We start from the raw sequence: 25831 nt of genomic DNA on the forward strand, positions 1-25831 counted from the left end.
TTCAACCTCGTCCTACTTATCTCATCGGTATCTACAATTCTTTTAACCCTCAATAACTGGCTATATGGGAGCGCTTTAATAAGACCCCTAGGGTGGTTACTTTCAAACCGTAGAAGGTTGTTTCTATCAGTGACTTTAGTGAAAATATCCGATGTTAATTTAGAATCTGATTTGGTTATGGTAGTGTCCAGAAACTCAATTGAATGACTGGACTTAACCAATGTAAATTTGATATCTGGATCAATGTGATTGACATACTCGTGGAACAATTCCAAATCAGATCCCAACCAGATGAAGAAGATATCATCTATGTATCTCGAACAAAAGAATTTCCGTCGGTATGTTGGAACGGATAAATCCCAGAATAGACGTACACAGTACGAAGACAGGAGGGATGAGAATTTCACTACGGATCACAGACAACGGGTTCAGTTCAGACGCACACGTGACGATGGAAGGAGAGAGGAGAATCTTGCTGCGGGACACATTCAACAAGATTTTTTAGGACGTACGATGGACGAAGGTCGTCCAAACACAGCCAAAGGAGGATTCGACGTGGTGGAAGAAAGCACTCCAGACAACGGAAATCCCACACTACCCAGATCACCCAGATCAGTGAGGACACGGACACTGTCCGCACGCAAGATGGACTTTCAACGGAAACATTAACGGAAACATTAGTGGTAAATATTTCATCTATTTTGCTTACTAGTGCCCAATGTACCGTATTAAATAAAGGTCTATCGTTCTGCCCATCTAAAATTAATTGGTTTGAGCTAGAACTAGATTTGCATAGATTTTATCGCAAAATCAAATTGAAAACCTGGTTTGCAGAACGGAGTTATATCCCCACTGATGTTAAAATTGAGGAATTGAAATTACGTGATTTTGACCTTTGTTTAAAAAGTGATTTTGTCCCATGTTGCAATTTACCGGCCATTGAAACCTTCATCACAGCCGTCAAGTTGGATATTGGAGCACTAAAAGATAAGAGTAACAATCAGAGATTTAAACACCCTAACATGACTAGAGAGGAGATTGAGGCTATATCTGAACTTAAAAACAATACTAAAATTACTATCAAACAAGCAGACAAAGGGGGAGCGATAGTGGTGATGGACACCAAGGATTATGTGGAGGAAATTTTGAGACAATTACAGGATAGACAGATTTATGGGGAATTAACATCTGATCCTAAATTTAATATACAAAGACTTCTAGAGAGAATTATTGAGAAAGCAATACAGAATAAAATTATTGACAATGATTTAAAACAATTTCTTTTGGTCAAACACCCAGTCACACCAATTATATACACACTCCCGAAGATACATAAATCGCTTGTGAAACCCCCAGGTAGACCCATAGTATCCAGCATGGGCTCTATCCTGGGTAATGTCTCAATATTTCTCGACAAGATATTGAGAAAATATGCAGTTGAGGTACCATCCTACATACGAGACACCTCTGATTTTCTATTGAAAATCAGGGAGATACAGATCCCAGATACTGCCCTACTATGCTCATTCGACGTGGTGAGCTTATACACGTCTATTGATCATGGGAGAGGTACTTCCTCTGTCTATAAAACTTTACGTAATAGTGAGCATTCACCAGCCTGTATTGAATTTATACTTGCCTTACTAGATCTTGTATTAAGATACAATTATTTTTTGTTCCAAGATCAACTAAGAGGTACAGCCATGGGCACCAATGTGGCACCTACTTATGCCAATATCTTCATGGCAACACTGGAGAGAGAGTTCGTTTATGTATCCCACCACTTCAGGCATGTACTGAAGTGGTGGAGATACATAGATGATATCTTCTTCATCTGGTTGGGATCTGATGTGGAATTGGAATTGTTCCACGAGTATGTCAATCACATTGATCCAGATATCAAATTTACATTGGTTAAGTCCAGTCATTCAATTGAGTTTCTGGACACTACCATAACCAAATCAGATTCTAAATTAACATCGGATATTTTCACTAAAGTCACTGATAGAAACAACCTTCTACGGTTTGAAAGTAACCACCCTAGGGGTCTTATTAAAGCGCTCCCATATAGCCAGTTATTGAGGGTTAAAAGAATTGTAGATACCGATGAGATAAGTAGGACGAGGTTGAAAGAAATGGGTGGAAAGTTCATTTCACGTGGGTACCCAAACAAATTAGTCCAACAACATCGAGACAGAGTTTTATCAATAGATAGAGAGACACTACTATCCACAGAAACGTCTACACAATTAGCAAAAAACAACAAAAGCAACAGGATACCTTTTGTATCCACATACAATGAAATCAGTCACAATATTTCTAAGATTTTATATAAACATTGGTCCATATTGGGCAGTAATTTAAAACATGTCCCCGAATTCTCAGCACCTCCATTGATGTCCTATAAACGTCCGAGAAATTTAAAAGATAACCTGATAAAAGCTGATATAGGTTCGAATAGGAAAGCGACACAAACTTTCCTGGATAAGAAAAAATTGGGATGCTTCCCTTGTCTGAACTGCGTTAACTGCAGATACATGATTAAAAATGAAACATTTATTCACCCTATAACAAGTATGGAATACAAAATGAAACAATACCTCACCTGTGCATCAGATTATGTCATTTATTTGTTGCAATGTCCATGTGATCTCCTCTACGTAGGAGAGACAACACTAGACTGTAAGACACGTATAAACAATCATAGATTTAGTATACGTTCCAAAAGACTGGATCTACCAGTATCAAAACATTTTATGGAGGCCAATCACACAGAAAAAGATCTGCGATTTAGAGTAATAGATCACATTACTAAACCAAGACGAGGGGGCGACAGAACTTCTTTTCTGAAAAAACGAGAGCTGGAATGGATCTACAGGTTAAACACACTACGCCCCTATGGACTAAATGTCGATTTCAAATTGAGTGGTATAGGTTAGGAGATGGTTTGCCCATGACTTTGTTTTTTACTTTACGTATCAGGGAGTATGATTAGACATCGTGTACATATCACTATACTAACATAAAATATTTTTTCTGTTTATTTCAGATAATACATGAAGACTCACCTACAATGGATCCCCTCATCCTGTTTCCATGCCTTTCTATATAAAAAAAATTTTTTTAATAATATATATAAGGAATTGTTGCCATTCTTTCGAAATTTGATGTTTAGCGCAAATTAAACGCAATATGCTCATATGTTAATCTATATGTCAATACTAAACGAATTTGGCTTTACATTCACTTTCACTTTTTTTCCAACTTTTTAATTTTTCACAATAATTTATTGTAGAGAAATGTTTTCTATACTGAATGGATTGAATGTTAAAATATGCAACAAAGCTAGACAATACATACAAAGATACGAAAATATATGAATCAATAGTGAAAGGTGAATGTATCGCGGCATTGAAGATTTCCAACATAGGGACGAACGGAGCATGCGCAAGATGCGTGCCATTAGAGCGAGTGCGTTCCACGACTCACTCTTAGTTTCTGAGCAGCAACTACCTTATGCAAAACACGCGATGTGACGCATGCGCACTGATACCCGGAAATACCGGCGCACTAACCAGCATGGTGGATGACAGGGGATTCATGGAAAGGTGAGCCGGATTTTTGCTTAATTAAAGTATGTTTTTAATAAATTTTGATATTCTACACCTGCACTGGTTCTATTGGTACTTTGCCAATTAGACTGTATTTTAAAGATTTATACAGTACGGGCGTTATGCCCTACTATCTATTGCACGTATTTCATTTGAATAAATTATATCTTTATATGGTGATTTTTGCACCACACTGTTTTTAGAATACAACTGGGTTTTAGACTTGATTGAAAATTTATTGCATTATCACAACGATGCTGTAAACCATGTATTTATATGTGCACTTCACATTGAAATGTATTGCTTGAGAAAGGCCCCATTGAGCAGGGTTGAAACGTTGCATGTATTGATTAAAAGATCCATTTTTTTCACCATACTTGGAGTGCTGACCTGTATATTGGAGTTTGCTATATATATATATATATATATATATATATATATATATATATATATATATATGCTCCTTTGCTTCTGAGGCCTGTTTCAGTCCATTACCACACTAAGGCCACATGTGAGAGATATATATATATATATCTCACATGTGGCCTTAGTGTGGTAATGGACTGAAACAGGCCTCAGAAGCAAAGGAGCATATATATATATATATATATATATATATATATATATATATATATATATATATATATATATATATATATATATATATATATAACTATAACATTTATCTAGGGATATCTAGCATTTTGACCCCACAGGTTTTTTGCTGAATTTATTGGAATTAGTCTGTGAAAATGAAAATCTACTCTTTTTTTTCCCCCGAAAATAACGTAGAAGTTTTTACAAGGAATAAAAGGAGAAAAAGCACCCCAACATCTGTAAAGCAATTTCTGCCGATTACAGTAATACCCCATATTTGAATGATAATAATGAACTGCTGTTTGGACCCATGGCAAGGTCAGAAAAGAAGCAGCACCATTTGGAGCACAGATTTTGCTGGAATGGTTTTCGGGTATCATGTCACGTTTGCAGGGTTCCCGAGGTACCGGTACCGAAGAAAACCCCAAGAAGTGACCCCATTTTGGAAACTGCAACCATCAAAGAATTTATCTAGGGGTCTGATCACAGTTTTTTTGCTGAATTTAGTGGAAATATGGCATGAAAAATAAAATGTTACATTTTTCACAAATGCATCATTTATAGGACAGATTTTTCAGACACAGATCATGTAAGTGAAGGAAAGCACCTCAACATTTATGGGGCTATTTCTTCTGAGTTCAGAAATACCCACAAAGTGATATAAATATGTCTGGACACATAGCAGTGCCTGGAAGTGAAGGAGCACCACAAGGATTTTGAGGCCTTATTTTTACTTGGATGATTTTTGGGCACAAGCATAGGCTTCCGCATCTACCACACCTCCCTGGATTAAAAATGTTGGACTTTTAAAAACCCCCACCCCCTCCCTTTATCCTTGTGCTCTATTTTACCCATTTTTAAAATGGAATACTCAAACACTATAACAAAACAAAAAATTCGCATTATATCCATGCATTATCTTTCATGCAGAGTCCGGGTTTGGATGGACAAGTGGTCGCACTGATATATGGTATCTTTTCAGATAACCCTTTTTGTGCAGACACTGCACCTTTTTGTGCCCGGTGTTTTGTTTTTTGCTGTGGCAGGCACTACAGTTGGAAAGTGCTGCCCAGGAACTATAAAGAAAACATTACTTGGAGCAGCAGAATTTTCCCCCATCTCGTCTCCAAGCAAAAGAATTTTGATAAATTCTGAGTAGGGATGTCACGATACCAGAATTTTGACTTCGATACCGATACTTCGTTTAGTATTGCGATTTCGATAGCAATTTGATACTTTGCCAACAGTAATAAAAAAACAAAAAAAGTTCTTCCATTTTCTGATGTGATGCGCGTGGTGTGATGAATTTAACCTCCACGTGTCTCACATTAATCGTAATTAACCCCATCATGTTTCTCAGTCATAATGGGTTAATATGTAAGGTACATGATGGGGTTAATTACTATTAATGTGAGGCACATGGAGGTTAAATTCATCACACCTCGTGCCTCACAATAAGTGATAGAAAGCAATTTTATTTTTTTACAGCGCACACATCATAAATGACGCCAAAATATTGTTGTGCATGTTATGGCCGCGCCAATACTGAATGTGTATATATTTTATGTATTGAGACTTATTTTAATGTTTATTGTAAAAAAAAAGTATATATGTATTTTTTTTAATTTAACATTACTTTATGTTTTTACTTTAATGTACTGGCATATATCTATATTACAGTACATTAGCCTGTGTACTGATAATACACAGGTAGTTGTTAAGACATACCTAAGTATACCCTAACAACAGGAAATATGGTAGGACAGCCCTGGGGTCCTTCAATGGACCCTGGGCTGTCTGCTCATATATGGTATGTCCCTCAATCGCGTCACAGGAATTCCCTGTGACGCGATCCAAGGGGCAACCCCCCTTCTCAATTTCCCCTGAATGCTGCAGTCCGCTGTGATCACAGCATTCACAGGAATAGCGGCGGAGAGGTTTCTCTGACCTCCGCCAGCGGGACTGCGGCTGTGTAACACAGTCATTGCCCCGCTCCTGACAGGAAGTGCGTGCGCGGTCAGCATGAGGTTATGCAGGCCGGCGGCGCTGCACCAATGAGCAGCGGTTCAGGCACTGAAGACAGAACATAGGGGTGTTTTGCAGTGCATCGCATCACCCTGACCCCGCGCATTTGTTATCAGGACTCAGGAGCGCGGCAGTGACTGTATCACACAGCCGCAGCCCCACTCATACATTCATGTGTTACAATATTGAGCTGTGCGGCCGCACAGCTAAGTATCGAAATACATGAAAGAGCGGTATCGACCCGTTTCGGGATGCAGAGTATCGAAACAGTATCAAAGTTTCGATGCATCGTGCATCCCTAATTCTGAGGATATGTCATAAATGTCCTTGATGGGATACTGTATATACCACGAGTACTGTACAAAAGTTTTAGGCAGTTGTGGAAAAACGCTGCAAAGAAAGAGTGCTTTCAAAGTGTTCATTGTTTTTTTTTTATCAATTAACAAAATGCAAAGTGAATGAACAGAACAAAAATTTAAATCAATATTTGGTTTGACCACACTTTACCTTCAAGACATCATCAATTCTAGGTACACTTGGTGTATGATTAACCAATTATACCAAACAGATGACAATCATTTTCATATGTAGATTGAAACAGTCAACAGCACTGTATAATATGTAAAACTTATATATTATATATATATATATATAGTTCAGTGGGCGGTACTATACAGTGATTGGCAGCTTATCTGTATTCCGACTTATACAAGGAAACTATTAATCAATGGTGAGCAGGGGAATTAGAAATAATTAATTACAAGTTGTATGGAATCTTTTTGCATAAAGCTATGTACTGTAACAATCTGCTCCGCTCCTATTGCTCTATAGCATGCTGCCTGCTGATCAGACTGCATTTTTCATTTTAAAAGTGACAGGCTCCCTTAAACCCTTAAGGACGCAGCATTGTTTTGGCCTTAAGGCTCAGAGCCCATTTTTGAAATCTGACATATTTCACTTTATGTGGTAATAACTTCGGAATGCTTAAACTTATCCAAGCGATTCTGAGACTGTTTTCTCGTGAGACATTGGGCTTTAGGTTAGTGGTAACATTTGTTCGATATATTCAGTATTTGTGAAAAACTGCAAAATGTAGAGAAAAATGTAATTTTTCAGAATTTAAATGCATCTGCTTGTAAAACAGACGGTTATACCACCCAAAATAGTTTCTAGTTCACATTTCCCATATGTCTACTTTAGATTGGCATCATTTTTTGAACATGCTTTTATTTTTCTTGGACGTTACAAGGCTTAGAACATAAACAGCAATTTCTCATATTTTTAAGAAAATTTCAAAAGCCTTTTTTTTAAGGTACCTGTTCAGTACCGAAGTGGCTTTGAGGGGCCTATGTATTAGACACCCCCATAAAACATCCCATTTTAAAAACTAGACCTCTCAAAGTATTTAAAACCGCATTTAGAAATGTTTTTTTTAACCCTTTAGGCATTTCACAGGAATTAAAGCAAAGTGGAGGTGAAATTTGCAAATTTCATTTTTCTTGAAAAATTTCAATTTTATTCCATTATTTTCTGTAACACACAAGGTTTTACCAGAGAAACACTACTAAATTCATTTGCTGAAACTAACTTTAACAAGCACTGAGCACCACCAGACAAAGGCTGTCGAACTACAGGTCCCAGCCAGCTGAAGCACAGAGTCTGTGACATTGCAAGCTAAAGCAGTGCCAACCATTTTTCATTTCTACATGTTGCACACTACTAAATATGTATTGACCAGATTCTGCAGTTTTTAGAAATGTCCCACAAGTGGCTCCAGTGTGCTCGTGGACTAAAACACAAGCCCCAGAAGCAAAGAAGCACCTAGTGCATTTTGGGGCCTCTTTATATTAGAATATATTTTAGGCAGCATGCCAGGTTTGAAGAGGTGTTGAGGTACCAAAACAGTAGAAATACCCCAAAAGTGACCCCATTTTGAAAACGACACCCCTCAAGGAATTCATGTATGGTTGTTGTTACCATTTGACCCCACAGTTTTTACACAGCACGTATTTGAATTGGGCTGTGAAATTAAAAATGACATTTTTTCCAATAAGATGCCATTTTTGATCAAAACTTCTTATTTTCACAAGAAATAAAGGCTATGTTCACACAGAGTATTTTGGGGGAGGAATATCTGCCTCAAAAATCAGTTTGGAACTTTGAGGCAAATTTTCCTCTCCCTGCACGCCGATTTTCGCGCCGTTTTTCGCCCGCGGCCATTGAGCGCCGTGGGCATAAAACAGCGCGAAATACGCTTTCTCTGCCTCCCATTGAAGTCAATGGGAGGTCAGAGGCGGAAGCGCCCGAAGATAGGGCATGTCGCTTCTTTTTCCCGCGAGGCAGTTTTACTGCTCGCGGGAAAAAGACGCCGACGCCTCCCATTGAAATCAATGGGAGGCGTTCTCGGGCCGTTTTTGCCAAGTTTTGTGACGCGGTTTCCGCGTCAAAAAACTCGGCAAAATACCCCGTGTGAACATAGCCTAAATACCCTATTTTGTTGCCCAATTTGTCCTCCGTGCATAAATACCCCATTTGTGGTGATAAACTGCCGTTTGGGCCCATGGGAGGGCTCAGAAGGAAAGAGCGCTATGTGTTCTAATGGAGTCCAGATTTTGCTGGATTGGTTTTCGGGTGCCATGTCGCATTTGCAGAGCCCCTGAGGTATGAAAGCAATGGAAACCCACCAGAAGTGACCCCATTTTGGAAACTACACCCCTTAAGGCATTCATCTAGTGGTGTAGTGAGCATTTTGATCCCACAGGTATTGTCTAAAAGGTAATGCGCAGCAGATGGTGTAGTGTGAGATTTGCAATTTTCTATATAAGTATGCCATTTCAGTGTCCAATATTGTGCCCAGCATGCGCCACTGGAGATATACACCCTATAAATTGAAATGTGGGTTCTCCTGGGTACGGCACTACCCTAAATGTGGCGGTTATCTGCTGCTTGGGCACACGGCAAGGCTTAGAAGGGAAGGACCACCATTTGGCCTACTGGAGCTTTTCTGGTGCTAAGTCATGTATGCAGAAGCCCCTGAGGTACTAATACAGTTGAAACCCCCAAGACGTGACCCCATTTTAAAATCTACACCCCTTAAGGCATTCATCTAGAGGTGTAGTGAGCATTTTGATCCCACAGGTATTGTGTAAAAGGTAATGCACAGCAGATGGTGCAGACTGAGATTTGCAATTTTCTATACATATGTGCCATTTCAGTGTCCAATGTATTGTGCCCAGCATGCGCCACCGGAAATATACACCCCATAAACTGTAATGTGGGTTGTCCTGGGTACGTCAATACCCTACATGTGGCTGTTAGCTGCCTGGGCACACAGCAGGGCTCTGAAGGGAAAGATGAGGGGGATAAGCTGTGCGGAGTGTGTCAGGGTAGATTAAAAATCTAAGGGATCTATGATAAATTTTAAAACACTATCATACAGAGCCCTGGTTATTCGAGACACCTCTCACATTGGTATATTGTGTCCTTCCTTATCCCCCTCTTATAGCAGACTTTGCACCTCTTTTGACTTTTCCCCTTCTTGCCAGTTTGGGGAACTTCTCCTGGAAAGTGTTGCCCTGGTATGATGTGTGGCCTCGCTTCCATAACTACTGGGTGCCCCCCCTTCTTGGTCCCTAAAGATTAGGTTCTGGATAACCAGCTCTTGAAACTCCAGGAAAGTTCCCCTCTGGCCTGCATATCCACGTAGCACGTACACATTGTACAATGCCATCTGTATGGGGTGCCCGGCCAGCTTCTTATACCACACCGCATGGTGCTGCAGGGCTTCAGGACTGGATATGAGAAGTCCACCTCTCCCATGTACCTATTGTAGTCCAGGATGCAATCTGGTTTGGGGGTCTCTGTACTGGTACCTCATACAGGTACATGGGTACTGGTGTGAAATCTCTCTTGTCTTGTACTTGACACACAATATGTTGCTGCTAGATTGTGCCCTGCTCTCACCCCTTGTTTGCCCAAGCAGAGTCTTAGGGAAGCCTCTCAGATTTCTTCCAGCTGTGCCGCATGCCGCAGTGCTTCTGGAAGCAAGGCACTTGAAGAGTGGGACGCTGGTATAAAAATTATCCAGGTAGAGGTGGTAACCTTGGTCCAGCAGTGCGTGCACTAAATCCCACACAATTTTTTTATTAACTCCCAGTAAGGGGGGGCATTCTGGGGGATGAATACTGCTGTCCTTCCCTTCATATATCCTAAATTTGTACATATACCCTGATGCACTCTCGCACAGCTTATACATCTTCACGCCATACCTTGCCCTCTTACCCGGCAGGTACTGGCGGAATTGAAGCCTCCCTTTAAAATGTACCAAGGACTCATCAATAGAAATACACTTCTCGGGGGTGTATGCTTGGGCAAACCGGGCACTGAAATGGCCTAATAGGGGTCTCCGTTTCTACAAACGGTCAAAACTGGGGTCATCTCGGGGTGGGCATCAGTATAATGTAAGAAGCGAAGTATTGCCTCATTTATTTTTTTTAGGTTCCAGTTCAGTTCTGAAGTTGCTTTGAGGGGCCTATATATTAGACACCCCTATCAAACACCCCATTTTAGAAACTAGACCCCTCAAAGTATTCACAACAGCATATAGAAAGTTTATTAACCCTTCAGGTGTTTCACAGGAATATAGAGCAAAGTAGAGGTGAAATTTACATTTTTCTTTATTTTTGTCAGAAAATCCTTTTTAATCAATTTTTTCCTGTAAAACAGAAGGTTTTACTAGAGAAAAACGCAACTCAATATTTATTGCCCAGATTCTGCAATTTTGAGAAATATCTAGTGCGGTAATGGACTGAAGCCGCGGCCTCAGAAGCAAAGGACCATCTAGAGGATTTTGAGGCCTCCTTTTTATTAGGCACCATGTCCGGTTTGTAGAGGTCTTGTGGTGCCAAAACAGTGGAAACCCCCCTAAAGTGACCCCATTTTGGAAACTAGACCCCTTGAGGAATTCATTGTAGTTTTCAAGGGGTGCATGCGACTTTTTGATCAGTTTTTGTTCTATTTTTAAGTGGCGTGGTGACTAAAAAAACAGCAATTCTACTATTGTTATTTATTCCTTTTTTTTTTTCTACAGCGTTCACTGTGCACTATAAATGACATTCACTTTGTTCTGCGGAGCGATACGATTACGGCGATACCAGATGTTAGTTTTTTTATGTCTTATGGCGTTTGCACAATAAAATACGTTTTGTAAAAAATCATTTTCTTTTTGTGTTGCCTTATTCGAAGAGCCAGAACTTTTTTATTTTTCCATCAAGAAAGCCGTGCGAGGACTTATTTTTTGCGTAATGAACTGCAGTTTCGATCAGGACCATTTTTAGGTACATCCGACTTTTTGATCTCTTTTTATTCCATTTTTTGGGAGGTGAAGTGACAAAAAAAATATTGTGATTCTGGCACAGGATAAATAACGAAATAATTTTGTAGTTCGGGCTGTTACGGACGCGGCAATACCAATTATGTAAAGTTTGTTTATCTATTTTTATTAATAATAAAGGACTGATAATGGAAAAAGGGGGATGTTTACTTTTATTTTTACACAACTTTTTTTTACTTTGTCCCACTAGGGGACTTGAGGGCAGGAGGCCCTGATCGCAATTCTAATACACTGCACTACATGACTGTCAGGACCCACTAGGCTTCCGTCGATGGCATAGCCGGACGACATTGTTAGGTGTCCGGTTGCCATAGTCACCATCGCCGGACGCTACTGTGTACCAAGCCAGTGGGCGTGTTTTTACTTTAGACCAAGTGGGCGTTGTACAGAGGAGTGTAAGACGCTGACCAATCAGCGTCATGCACTCCTCTCCATTCATTTACTCAGCGCATAGGGATCCTGCTAGATCCTTATGTGCTGTCTTAGACTAACACATTAACAATACTGAAGTGTTTAGACAGTGAATAGACATTCCACGGGATGTCTATTCACAATCTCTGCGCTTCGTTACTCTGTCTGTGGTAGTTACAGCAGAGGAAGCGTAATCTCGTTGTAACCTGTCATTTACTGCGTAATCTCGTGAGATTACGCTTTGCTCTGCTGTAACTACCATAGAAACCGTAACGAAGTGCAGAGATTGTGAATAGACATCCCGTGGAATGTCTATTCACTGTCTAAGCACTTCAGTATTGTTAATGTGTTAGTATAAGACAGCACATAAGGATGTAGCAGGATCCCTATGCGCGGAGTAAATGAATGGAGAGGAGTGCATGATGCTGATTGGTCAGCGTCATATACTCCTCTGTACAACGCCCACTTGGTCTAAAGTAAAGACACCCACTTGGGCATTAAGCAACTCATTAGCATAAATCTAAAATCGCTAATAAAGTGGTGAAAACAGATCGTTTTTTTAATAAAAAGCACTGCTGTCACCTACATTATAGCTCCCATCTCCTTATGTAGGAGATAGGGAACTTATAATGTGGTGACAGAGCCTCTTTAACCCCTAAAAAGCAGCGATCACTATTGAACGCGGCTTTTAAGGGCTTAATCAGCGGGGACACAGCGATCGGTCCCCGCTGTAGGAGCTGCGGCAACTGCTGTACAAGACAGCAGCTGTCACAGCTCCTGTATGTGTCGGGAAGACGGCCGAAATGGCCGTTACTCCCGTGACGTACGATTAGGTCATGGAGCGCGAATGATACAGCTACCATGACCTAATAGTACGTCCAGAAGGGGGAAGGAGTTAAAAAGGAAATAGACTGGTCCGCAACTCTGATTGTTTCTGCAAGACCGTTCATAAGAGCACTTTCAAAACGCTCTATGGACATCTTATAGATGGCTGTTGCTAACACACCACGATCATACAGTGGCACTTTGAATTATTTAGTCGACATATAAAAAAAAAATTTAAAAGTTAAATTTTGTCTCTATTTACAATTACCTGCTCCTTGTTTGGAATGAAGCACTGATTGGAAATCCACGCAAAGTGAGCTAGTTTTAGCTTATGTTCCCAAGGAATTTTTGCATTTTTCAGCTTCAAGTGGATACCGGAGTAAATTCCAGCCATTGTTTTAGCCTTCTGTAAGAAAAGAAAAAAAAGTTATCAAAATAGAAAAAGATCTCATCATAGATCTTAAAGGCTATGTAATCCTTTGCACACATTTTTTAAAAATAAAATAATGTTTCATGGGCTTTTAACCCCTTAAGGACCGGGCCAACATTCACACCTGGCACTTCCGGTCATGTGCCTGCTGTGTAACCACGTGACAGTGCGCAGCTCTGGCTGAACTGCAGGATACACAAACCTCTCTGAAACCAGACTGGAGCCCGGAAATCTAGCCCAGGACGGCAGATGCTCACAGCACAGCCTTCCAGAGTGCAAAGAATAGCATAACACAGCACAATACAAGCGCAGTCCAGCAGAGAACCACAGAGACACAGCGCATGCAGGAAGAGAAAACGAGTGGCAGAGTTAGTTGGATTACTATTACTAACAAGGAAATCCTCCCCTACTATTCATGCACCACTTGCTTGAGAGACTTGGTAGAAAATAGGGGAAGGGGAGAGGGAGGGATAAATATACAATAATAGAGTTAAAAGGTTATAATTTTACACATAGTTTGTATACAAATATAAGAGGGAGAAAGGGGGGGGGGGAAGAAGGGTAAAAGGTGGGGGGAATCAAGGGAACACGGACACAGAGAAACATAGGAAGAGACTAGGGGTTTTTTTGTTTTTTGTTTATTTTCTATAAATTGATGTTCTATAGATAAAATGTATTTTCTATATAAAACCACTGGTAAAGACAGCAGACATGTGAAACGTAGATTATAAATTAAATAGGAAAGATGGATACACAGGGAGGAAAGGAAGTCTACAGGAAGGTAACATTTTTTAGGGGGGGGGGGGGGGGGGGGGTAACCTTGCAAAAATAGGATAGGTATTAATTAAAAATTATCATTAATGGGAGGATTAAAAGTAGCATCGTGGAATGTTAAAGGTATATCTACCCCAAAGAAAAAAGGCAAAGTATTGAGACAGCTGAATAGGTTGAAGACAGATATTGCATTATTGCAAGAAACATACCTAACAGCAAAAGAAATTACGAAAATGGAGAGAATGTCAGAAGGACAGGCAAGAGGGATCCATGTAACAAGGAGAAGAGGCGGAATAATATTATTGATACATAAAAATCTAAACTGTAAGGCCCCATGTACACGAACGTAAAAACGCCCGTAATTACAGGCCCATAGACTTCTATTGGCCACGGGGACCTTCCCGTTTGCTTACGGGAAGGTGCCCGGGCCATTGAAAAATATGGAACACGTCCTATTTCAGGCCGTAATTACGGCACGGGCAGACCCATAGAAGTCTATCGGGCTCCCCTAATTACGGGTGGATACGTGGGTGCACCCGTAATTACAGGATCATTGCTAGGCGACTTTAGGGGATAGTCACTGTCCAGGGTGCTGAAAGAGTTAACTGATTGGCAGTAACTCTTTCAGCACCCTGGACAGTGACTACCGATCACAATATAGATCAAACTGTTAAAAAAAAAAAAGTTCATACTTACCCAGAACTCCCTGCTTCTTCCTCCAGTCCGGCCTCCCGGGATGACGTTTCAGCCCAGGTGACCGCTGCAGCCAATTACAGGCTGTAGCGTCATCCAGGGAGGTCGGACTGGATGTCAAGAGTGGGACGCGTCACCAAGACAACGGCCGGGTAAGTATGAATTTCTTTTACTTTTTCTGCGGAAAGGGCTGTCCCTTCTCTCTATCCTGCACTGATAGAGAGAAGGGTTGCCGATTACTGCAGTGCAATTTTGCAGCGAAAACGTGCACGTAAATAGGGGTGGAATACTGGTGACACCGGACCCGTATTTACGGGAACGGGTCCGTAAATACTGGTGGGATACGGGTCGAATTCGTGTGACAAAAGGACCCGTATTTACGCCAGTATTTACGGGAGGAAAAAAATACGTTTGTGTAGTAAAAATGTAAGAAAATCTGCAGGGAAGGGATCTCAAAGCCAAACTAGCAATTAGTGTTAAAATACATAGTATCTATAATATCTATGCACAGGGGAATTTTTTTTTTCTTTTGGAGAAGTGGATTGAGAAGGTAGAACACGGTTTAAAATTGTAGCAGGGGACTTTAATCCGATAATGGATCCACACATGGATAAAACTAATACGAAAACTATGCGAGTTAGAAACAAATATTACAAAAAAGTCCCGACTGACAGATGTATGTAGTGTCTTCAACCCTGATGCTAAAGAATTCACCTTTTCCTCGGCGATGCATGGATCCCTCTCAAAACTGGATTATAATCTTGTGAGCAGAATTTCCCAGACCTGTGTACATGATATTATAATATCAGACCATGCCCCTGTGAGCGTGGTTTTACAAATCTTAAAGAGGCTCTGTCACCAGATTCTCAAATCCCTATCTCCTATTGCTTGTGATCGGCGCTGCAATGTAGATAACAGTAAGGTTTTTTTTTGTTTTTTTTTAAACGTTCATTTATGGCCAAGTTATGAGCTATTTTATATATATATGCAAAAGAGCTTTGAAATGGACAACTGGGCGTGTTTTTTTTCATATGTCCAACTGGGCGTGCATTGTATTTGTAACAGGGCGTGTTTACTTGTTTTATTAACTGGGCGTTGTGAATAGAAGTGTATGAGATGCTGACGAATCAGTGACCAATCAGCATCATGCACTCCTCTCCATTCATTCATTCATTCATACAGCAGCATCACGTTCTTACTAGAACGATGTGCAGCCACATACACAAGTGTCCTGATAATGAATACACATAATGAATACACAATACTGTGCAAGCGCAGTTCAGAGTGACCCAGCATAGAAGCTGGTTCGTAGGGGGAAAGCCGGCGGCATTATGAAGACCGGCCGCACTGCAGGTAAGGTGTGTGTCTCTATCGGCCTCTCTCACAGCCCTCCCCTTCTCGCGACCACTGTGTGTGGGGGGTTGTGTGCAGAGTGCTTGTGTGATGGTTTGCGTGGGCGTGTGTGTGAAGGGTGCTTGGGGGGGGGGGTGCAGGGTGCTTGTTGGGACCTCTAGTATTTATTGTGGGGAGAAGACAGAAGTCGCTGTAGGTGAGTATAGGTCTTGTATTTTTCTATTAGTAACTTTATTATTTTGGTTTTGCAGGTTCCGCTGGACCTATTGGACTACATCGTGGATTCGTTGGACTACTGCGATGATCTACGCACAAGGCGAGTACGAGCAATTACGTCTGAAATGACGGAGCTGTTTTCTCCTGAAAACAGCGCCGTAATTTCAGACGTAAATGTAGTTTACGTGTGCACATACCCTTATACTGACATATTAACGTTACTGAAGTGTTTAGACAGTAACTAGACATTCCTTCCAGACAGGACAGGATGTCTATTCACAATCCCTGCACTTCGTTAACGTTTGTTTGGTACTTACAGCAGAGCAAGCGTAATCTCGCGAGATCTCGCTGTAAATGACAGGTTACAGCGAGATTACGCTTGCTCTGCTGTAAGTACCATAGAAATGATAACGAAGTCTGGAAGGAATGTCTATTCACTGTCTAAACACTTCAGTAACGTTAATATGACCGTATAAGACAGCACACAGTGAACAACCCAGAGTCACTATGCGCTGTCTAAATGAATGAAGAGAAGTGCATGACGCTGATTGGTCACTGATTGGTCAGCGTCATACACTCCCCTGTACAACACCCACTTGGTCTAAAGTAAAAACACGCCCACTTGGGCATTAAGAAATTCATTAGCATAAAGCTAAAATCGCTCCTAACGTGGTGAAAATAGATAGTTTTTCTAAATAAAAACCACTGTCACCTACATTACAGCGCCGATCTCCTTATGTAGGAGATAGGGCACTTATGTGGTGACAGAGCCTCTTTAAATAAAAGGGGTTTTTTTATGTACAGAAAAAAAATTGTTAAAACAAATAAAAACTTTTCCACTTTCCCATTAAAGAGGCTCTGTCACCAGATTTTGCAACCCCTATCTCCTATTGCAGCAGATCGGCGCTGCAATGTAGATAAGAGTAACGTTTTTTGTTTTTTTTTTAAAAGCAGCATTTTTGGCCAAGTTATGACAGTTTTTATATTTATGTAAATGAGGCTAGCTAAAGTACAACTGGGCGTGTTTACAGTGAAAGTACAACTGGGCGTGTATTGTGTTCGTTACATCTGGGCGTTTTTACTTCTTTTACTAGCTGGGCGTTCTGACGAGAAGTATCATCCACTTCTCTTCAACGCCCAGCTTCTGGCAGTGCACAGACACACAGCGTGTTCTCAAGAGATCACGCTGTGACGTCACTCACTTCCTGCCCCAGGTCCTGCATAGTGTCGGCACCAGAGGCTACAGTTGATTCTGCAGCAGCATCAGCGTTTGCAGGTAAGTTGATGTAGCTACTTACCTGCAAACGCTGATGCTGCTGCAGAATCAACTGTAGCCTCTGGTGCCGATGTGTCCTCGCTCGTCCGACACGATGCAGGACCTGGGGCAGGAAGTGAGTGACGTCACAGCGTGATCTCTCGAGAACACGGTGTGTCTGCACTGCCAGAAGCTGGGCGTTCTGAAGAGAAGTGGATGATACTTCTATACACAACGCCCAGCTAGTAAAAGAAGTAAAAACGCCCTGATGTAACGAACACAATACACGCTCAGTTGTACTTTAGAAAGCCTCATTTACATAAATATAAAAACGGTCATAACTTGGCCAAAAATGCTCGTTTTTACTCTTATCTACATTGCAGCGCCGATCTGCTGCAATAGGAGATAGGGGTTGCAAAATCTGGTGACAGAGCCTCTTTAAAATGTAGAGTGAACGCCATAAATAAAAAAAATTAAACAGTCATTTAGAATCGCTGTTTGTTTTGCCACAAAAAAAATGGAATAAAAAGTTGTCAAAAACTTGCATGTACCCCAAAATGATACCATTAAAAACTACAACTCGCTTCACAATATCCAACCCCTCATACAGCTGTATCGACGGAAGCATAAAAAAAGTTATGGTTTTTGGAACGTGGTGAGGAAAAAACTAGCATACAAGAGATGGTTGCGGTGGGAGGGGGTAATATCTTGTTTGCCCACTTTGATGCTTATTTTTGTGCCAGTCATTCCGGTTTTCTGGCTGCTTTCAACTTTATTCTCCTCAGGTCATTGTAATTTATCAATAAAATTAAAAATACTTCCCCCTTGAATAGGAAACTGATAGATAAGAAAACAACCTCAGCGCCGTCTTTAAAACAGGAAAACTGCATGTAAAAACCCATTTCAGACAATGTTACGTGTCACATGTTCCTACATACACTATGCAATACATGCACTTCTTACCTGGAAAGAAGCAGACCGGTGACTGTCACAAAAAACGACCGTTTCCCATGCTTAGAACACACGTGCGTAGAACCGGGATACGGAAGTCTAAAGGGAAGGGAGGAGTCAGAGCTCGTGTAGTCGTTTACTGGATGTGTCACGTGACTGACGTAGCTAGGACTGAGCTAGCTTGTAGAGTACGGCTGATCGCTGCACTGCAGACATCGGGTGGCGTTATTTACCATGGGATTGACTCCTTATGAAAATGACTATTATTATGCTGTGTGAAAATAGAATGAAGTGGTTTAAAGAATAAGTTTATCATCTGGCCTATTAGTGAAAAAGTGAATAGCACACTCTCAAAAATATGTTTTCGGTTTTTAGATTGTTGCAAATTCTGCACATGTTATAACTTGTGAGTTATTGCATAGTCTATTCTGGTTGACTGTTAAAGGGGTTGTCAAGGTTTGGGGGTGTTTTAAATACCGATGACCTAGCCACAGGATAGGTCATCAGTATATGATAATGGGGTCCGACAGCATAGTTTCACATTCCACTGGACTAATGCCATATACCTACGTTTCAGGCTTCCTATTAGTCCACAATGTCCTAAATGCCTGCCCCATTTACCTCTTGTTTAGGCTCAATGCGCACGTGCCATGGCAAACGGACAGTTCCCGCCCCATTTACCTATTGTTTAGGCTCAATGCGCACGTGCCATGGCAAACGGACAGTTCCCACCCCAGTAGTATATTCACGGATCCTGGGGGTTATATGCAGGGATTCTGGAGGGTAAATACAGGGTTGATGGGGGTAATATACAGGAATGATGGTGGTTATATACGGGGATGATGGCTAGTATATACAGGGATGATGGAGGTCCCTGCATATAACCCTCATCAGCCCTGTATATAACCCTCATCAGCCCTGTATATCACCACCATCATCCCTGTGTATTACCCCATCATCCCTGTATATAACCCATTATCCCTGTATATAACCCTTATCAGCCCTATATATCATCCAGATCATCCCTGTATATAACTATCATCCCTGTATATAACCGCCATCATCCCTGTATATAACCCTAATCATTCCTGTATATCCCCTCATCATTCCTGTATATAACCGCCATCATCCCTGTACATAACCCCATCAGCCCTGTATATAATCTCCGCTCATCCCTGTATATAATCTCCCCTCATCCCTGCATATAATCCCCATCATCCCTGTATATAACCCTCATCAGCCCTGTATATCACCCCATCATCCCTGTATTTAATCCCCATCATCCCTGTATATAACCTCCATCATCCGTGTATATAACCCCCATCAACCCTGTATATACCAGCCATCATCCCTGTATATAACCCCCATCATTCCTGTATATGTCATGCCCATGGCCTCCTGACGGCCGCAGCCATGGATCTGTGGGCCCTGGCTCCCGTCTCCTCCTCAGGAGACGCCAGCGTTCGCTTCCGCTTCTCTCGGCCAGGTCCCATAGGGTGCGTGCGCACGCACGTGCCCACTCTTAAAGGGCCATCGCTCGCACCTAAGTTAAAGTGCCTAATTAGCCCATGAGCACCCTGGACTATAAGAGGGGCCCAGCCCCTTCCTGCCTTGCCTGAGCTTTGTTGTTGTTACCCTAGTTTGTCTCTGCAAATGGTCTCCTAGTGTCTTCCAGTTCCCAGTGTTTCCCGTTCCTGCTACCTGCAACCTGTATCCCGTGCTATTCTGGTCAAGTGCCGAATTGAGTTGGAGTCGTACTGTGTACCACGCCTGTCTTGTTACACCACGCCTGCTGTCCACCTGCTGCCAAAGTCCCTTCCGAGCCTGCCTCGCTACTGTCTGAAGCTGCCACAGGTACACCTATACGAACTATAGACTTTGACCTGTGTCCTGTTGGCAAGCTGCCATACCGTTAAGGCGGTATGGCCCAGTGGCTCCACGTACCCAACGTGACAGTATATAACTCCCATCAGCCCTCTATATAACCCCATCATTCCTGTATATAACCCTCATCAGCCTTGTATATCACCTCCATCATCCCTGTATATCACTGTCATCATCCCTGCATACAATCCCCATCATCCCTGTATATAACCTCCATCATTGTGTATATACCAGCCATCATCCCTGTATATAACCCCATCAGCCCTATATATAACCCCCATCATCCCTGTATATAACTCCCATCATTACTGTATATTAACCCATTAGCCCTGTATATCACCGCCATCATCCCTGTATTTAATTGTAACGTCCGCGGCCGCGGTCCATCTTTCTTACTCACCCCTCGACGGACGTGACTGCAGACTTTCTAGTTCAGGCCGGCATCTCCATCCTAGGAGACGCCGGCACTCTGTTCCTCTCCTCTTCCTCCTGCATTGTTCTCTAGGGTGCGCGCTCGCTCATGCCCTGCCTCAAAGGGCCAGCGCACGCACATGAAAAATATTACAAATTAACCCCCATAATCCCTGTAAATAACCCCCATCATCCCTGTATATAATCCCCCAAAATCCCTGTATATAACCCCATCATCCCTCTATATTACCCCATCATCCCTCTATATTACCCCATCATCCCTGTATATCCCGTCATCATCCCTGTATATAATCTCCGTCATCCTTGTATATAACCTCCGTCATCCATGTATATAACCCCACATTATCCCTGTATATAACCCCCATCATTATTGTATATTAACCCATCAGCCCTGTATATCACCGCCATCATCCCTGTATATAACCTCCATCATCTGTGTATATAACTGCCATCATTCCTGTATATAACTCCCATAAGCCCTGTATATAACCTCCGTCATCCCTGTATATAATACCCCATCATCCCTGTATATAACCCCATCATCCCTTTTATGTATTTACAGGGATAAAGAGGGTTATATACAGGGATGATAGGAGTTATATACAGGGATGTTGGCTGGCTGGTATGTACAGGAATGATGATTGTTATATACAGCGATGATGGTGGTTATATACAGGGATGATCGGGTTATATACAGGGATGATGGGGGTTATATACAGGGATGCCGGCTTCTGGTATATACAGGAATGATGGTAGTTATATACAGGGATGATTGGAGTTATATACAAGGACCCCCATTATCCCCGTATATAACCCCCATCATCCCTGTGTATTACCCCTCAACCCTTTATATAACCCCCATCATCCGTATATTTAAGCCCCCAGCATCCCTGTATATTACCACCATTATCTGTGTATATACTATTGGGGTGGGGACTATCCGTTCGCTGCAGCTCTCGGGCATTGAGGCTAAACAAGAAGTAAATGTGGCGGGTATTGGGGCGGAAATAAAGAGTAAATGAGGGGGCATTGAGGATACTGTGGACCAATAGAATGCCTGAAACACGGGTATATGGCGGAAGCCCAGCGGAATGTGAAAATATGCAGTCTGACAAGATCATGCCGGAAGCAGTATTCCAACCACTGTATAGCAGCTGTGCTTCAGTACTGCAGCTCTACTCCTATTGTTGGGGCCCTGTATCTTAGCCTGTCACGTGTGATACTATCTCCTGGGGCAATGTATCTAACCCTTTCATGTGTGATACTGTCTGTTGCGCTGTTCTATCTAATTCTATAATGTTAGAAGCAGTGGCGTAACTACCACTGTAGCAGCCATAGCGGCTGCTACAAGGCCCGCGGCATGAGGGTGCCCGTGCCGCTCACCACCACCGCCCCCCATGCCCTGTGGTGCCGCTAGCAGCCCCTATGGCTGCTACAGCAGTAGCAACACCACATTCAATAGTATCTGCGTCCTTAGGACGCAGATACTATTGAACGCTATGGCAGAGCAGGGATGTATCTCCTTACTCTGCCATTTACTAGGCTACAGGCAGGGCTCGCGTTGGGGTGGGGGGCAAACTGGGCAATTGCCCAGAGCCCCCATCCTCTTAGGGCCCCCCTCTAATAACATTTATGGGTCAGGCGGTATTATTCAGTAACTGCGTGAGGGTATTATTCAGTCACTATGTGGTTATGGTGTGGCGGTATTATTTAGTAACAGTATGGGTGGATTATTTAGTCACTATGTGCTTATGGTGTGGCGGTATTATTCAGTAACAGTATGGGGGTATAAATCAGTCACTATGTGTTTATAGTGTGGTGGTATTATTCAGTAATAGTGTGAGGGTATTATTCAGTCACTATGTGGTTATGGTGTGGTGGTATTATTCAGTAACAGTATGGGGGTATTATTCAGTCACTATGTGATTATGCTGTGCCGGTATTATTCAGTAACTGTATCGGCGTATTAGTCAGTCACTATGTGATTATGGTGTGGCGGTATTATTCAGTAACAGTGTGAGGGTATTATTCAGTCACTATGTGGTTATGGTGTGGCGGTATCATTTAGTAACAGTATAGGTGGATTATTCTGTCACTATGTTTGTAATGTCAGGGTAGGGAGACAGACAGATGAGCCCTAATCTACCCGCTACTCAGTCCTTGCCTACTTGAAACGACCCGCCCTAGGCGACGGGGTACAACTGGGCGACGGTCCCTACACTCAATAGGTGCACGACAGACAAACGGACAAGGATAAAAAGAAGCAGGGGAAATGGGGAAGTTGCCCACGGGAACACCGTGAGCAACAAGCGAGGTGAACGAGCCGAGTCAAACCAGGAGAGGAGCAAGGTACAAAAACGCAGAGCAGAAGAGTGGTCAGTAAAGCCAAGGTCAAATACAAGCAGAGGGTAGTAGTTCAAGAAGCTGCAGCAGAGCCAGGAAACCAGCAGAGAAGAATCACAAGCAAAGGAGGAACAGGAAAGGTAGGTATAAATAGACAGAGGGTGGGAGCTAGCTCCGTCTGGCCAGGCTGTGATAGGCTCTCCCACTCCTAAGCCTACCATCCTGAGTGGTGGAAGATGGAGTCAGTCTCACAGACAGAAGCAGGTGCAGACTGATTACCTATGGGCGTTGACACAGAAGCTGTGTCTGGCAGATCCTTTACAGTACCCCCCCTTTTATGAGGGGCCACAGGACCCTTTCTAGGTGGACCTGGTTTATTGGGGAAACGAAGGTGGAACCTCCTGACCAATACCCCAGCGTGAACATCCCGGGCAGGTACCCAAGTCCTCACCTCAGGCCTGTATCCTCTCCAATGGACCAGGTACTGGAGGGAGCCTTGGACCATTCTGCTGTCCACAATCTTGGCCACCTCGAATTCTACCCCCTCAGGAGTGAGAACAGGGACCGGAGGTTTCCTCGAGGGAGCCAAGGACGGGGAGCAGCGTTTAAGGAGGGAGGCATGAAACACGTCGTGTACTTGAAAAGACGGGGGCAACTCCAGTCGGAAGGAGACAGGGTTGAGGACTTCAATGACCTTGTACGGCCCTATAAACCGGGGAGCAAACTTCTTGGACGGGACTTTAAGGCGCAAATTTTTTGACAATAGCCACACCAGATCCCCGACCACAAACAAGGGGTTAGCAGAACGTCTTCTATCTGCCTGAGTCTTTTGTATGCTCTGGGACGCCTCTAGGTTCTTCTGAACCTGGGCCCAGACTGTGCACAGTTCCCGATGAACGACCTCTACCTCGGGATTGTTGGAACTACCAGGTGAAACGGAGGAGAACCATGGATTAAACCCAAAATTCCAGAAAAAGGGGGAGACCCCTGACGAGTTACTGACCCGGTTATTAAGGGAAAATTCGGTGAGGGGAATGAATGAGACCCAATCATATTGACAGTCAGAGATAAAACACCTTAAATATTGTTCTAGAGACTGATTAGTCCTCTCAGTTTGGCCATTAGTTTCAGGATGGAAGGCAGAGAAGAAGGACAGATCAATCTCCAACTTTTTACAGAAGGCCCTCCAAAACAATGAAACAAATTGCACCCCTCTGTCAGAAACAATATTGACAGGGACCCCATGGAGACGCAGGATGTGTTTGACAAACAAGGTAGCTAACGTCTTAGCATTGGCACATCTTACTGAAGCGGTCTACTACAACCCACACCACCGACTTGCCTTGAGATGGAGGCAAATTGGTGATAAAATCCATGGAGATATGGGTCCAAGGTGTCTGGGGAATGGGCAAAGAACATAGTAAGCCCGCTGGTCGGGACCTGGGAGTCTTGGACCTAGCACAAACTTCACAAGCGGTGACGTAGGCCTTAACGTCTTTAGGCAACCCAGGCCACCAATAGTTTCTGCCAATGTGGTGCTTGGTACCCAGGATGCCTGGATGACCAGATAGTGCGGAGTCATGATTTTCCCTAAGTACTCTTAGCCGGAATTGCAGGGGAACAAACAGCTTGTTCTCAGGAAGGTTCCCGGGAGCTGAACCTTGATCAGCCACAATTTCAGAGACTAAATCAGAATCAATAGAGGAAATGATTATACCTGGAGGCAAAACACAAGCAGGATCTTCCTCCGAAGGAGGGCTGGCCATGAAGCTACGCGACAGTGCATCAGCCTTAATATTTTCAGACCCAACCCTATAGCTGACCAAAAAGTTGAATCTGGTAAAAAATAACACCCATAGAGCTTGTCTCGGGTTTAGCCTCCGGGCAGATTCTAGGAAAACCAGATTCTTGTGGTCGGTAAGCACCATTACCTGGTGCCTAGCCCCCTCCAGGAAGTGGCGCCACTCTTCAAATGCCCATTTAATGGCTAAGAGTTCACGGTTGCCAATATCATAGTTACTCTCAGTGGGCGAAAACTTCCTGGAGAAGTAGGCACAGGGACGGAGATGGGTGAGGGACCTGGTATCCTGGGTCAAGACAGCCCCCACTCCCACTTCGGACGCGTCAACCTCCACGATAAATGGCTCCATTTGGTTGGGCTGAATCAGCACAGGGGCCGAGATAAAGCACTTCTTAAGGACCTCAAAAGCCTGGACAGCCTCAGGAGGCCAGTGGAGGAGATCAGCACCTTTGCGAGTGAGATCCGTAAGAGGCTTAGCGATGCCGGAGAAGTTAGCAATAAATCTCCTGTAATAATTAGCGAACCCCAGGAAGCACTGTAACGCCTTCAGGGAGGCAGGTTGGACCCATTCCGCCACAGCCTGGACCTTGGCGGGGTCCATGCGGAATTCATGAGGAGTGAGGATTTGACCCAAAAATGGTATCTCCTGCACCCCAAACACACATTTTTCGGTCTTAGCAAACAGTTTGTTTTCCCGAAGGGCCTGGAGTACCTTCCTGACATGCTCAATGTGGGAGGACCAGTCCTTGGAAAACACAAGTATGTCGTCAAGGTACACTACAAGAAATACCCCCAGGTAGTCTCTTAAAATCTCATTTATGAAATTCTGGAAGACCGT

The 25831-nt window shown here is 42.8% G+C and overlaps 1 protein-coding gene across 2 annotated transcripts in view; it reads right to left on the minus strand.

Moving 5' to 3' along the window:
* The window catches only part of URB2 (URB2 ribosome biogenesis homolog), a 198083-nt gene extending 179458 nt beyond the window's left edge, over window positions 1–18625 (minus strand). For both annotated transcript variants that reach the window (XM_075862643.1, XM_075862642.1), the window contains exons 1-2: window positions 18546–18625; window positions 13130–13267 (exon numbers count right to left, since the gene is read on the minus strand). In XM_075862643.1, coding sequence (XP_075718758.1) covers window positions 13130–13255 — 126 coding nt within the window. In that variant the 5' untranslated portion in view covers window positions 13256–13267; window positions 18546–18625. The remainder of the gene's footprint in view (window positions 1–13129; window positions 13268–18545) is intronic.
* Window positions 18626–25831: the final 7206 nt, after the last annotated feature.

The sequence above is a fragment of the Rhinoderma darwinii genome, chromosome 4 (genome assembly GCF_050947455.1).
Source record: "Rhinoderma darwinii isolate aRhiDar2 chromosome 4, aRhiDar2.hap1, whole genome shotgun sequence".
Lineage (NCBI taxonomy): Eukaryota > Metazoa > Chordata > Amphibia > Anura > Rhinodermatidae > Rhinoderma > Rhinoderma darwinii.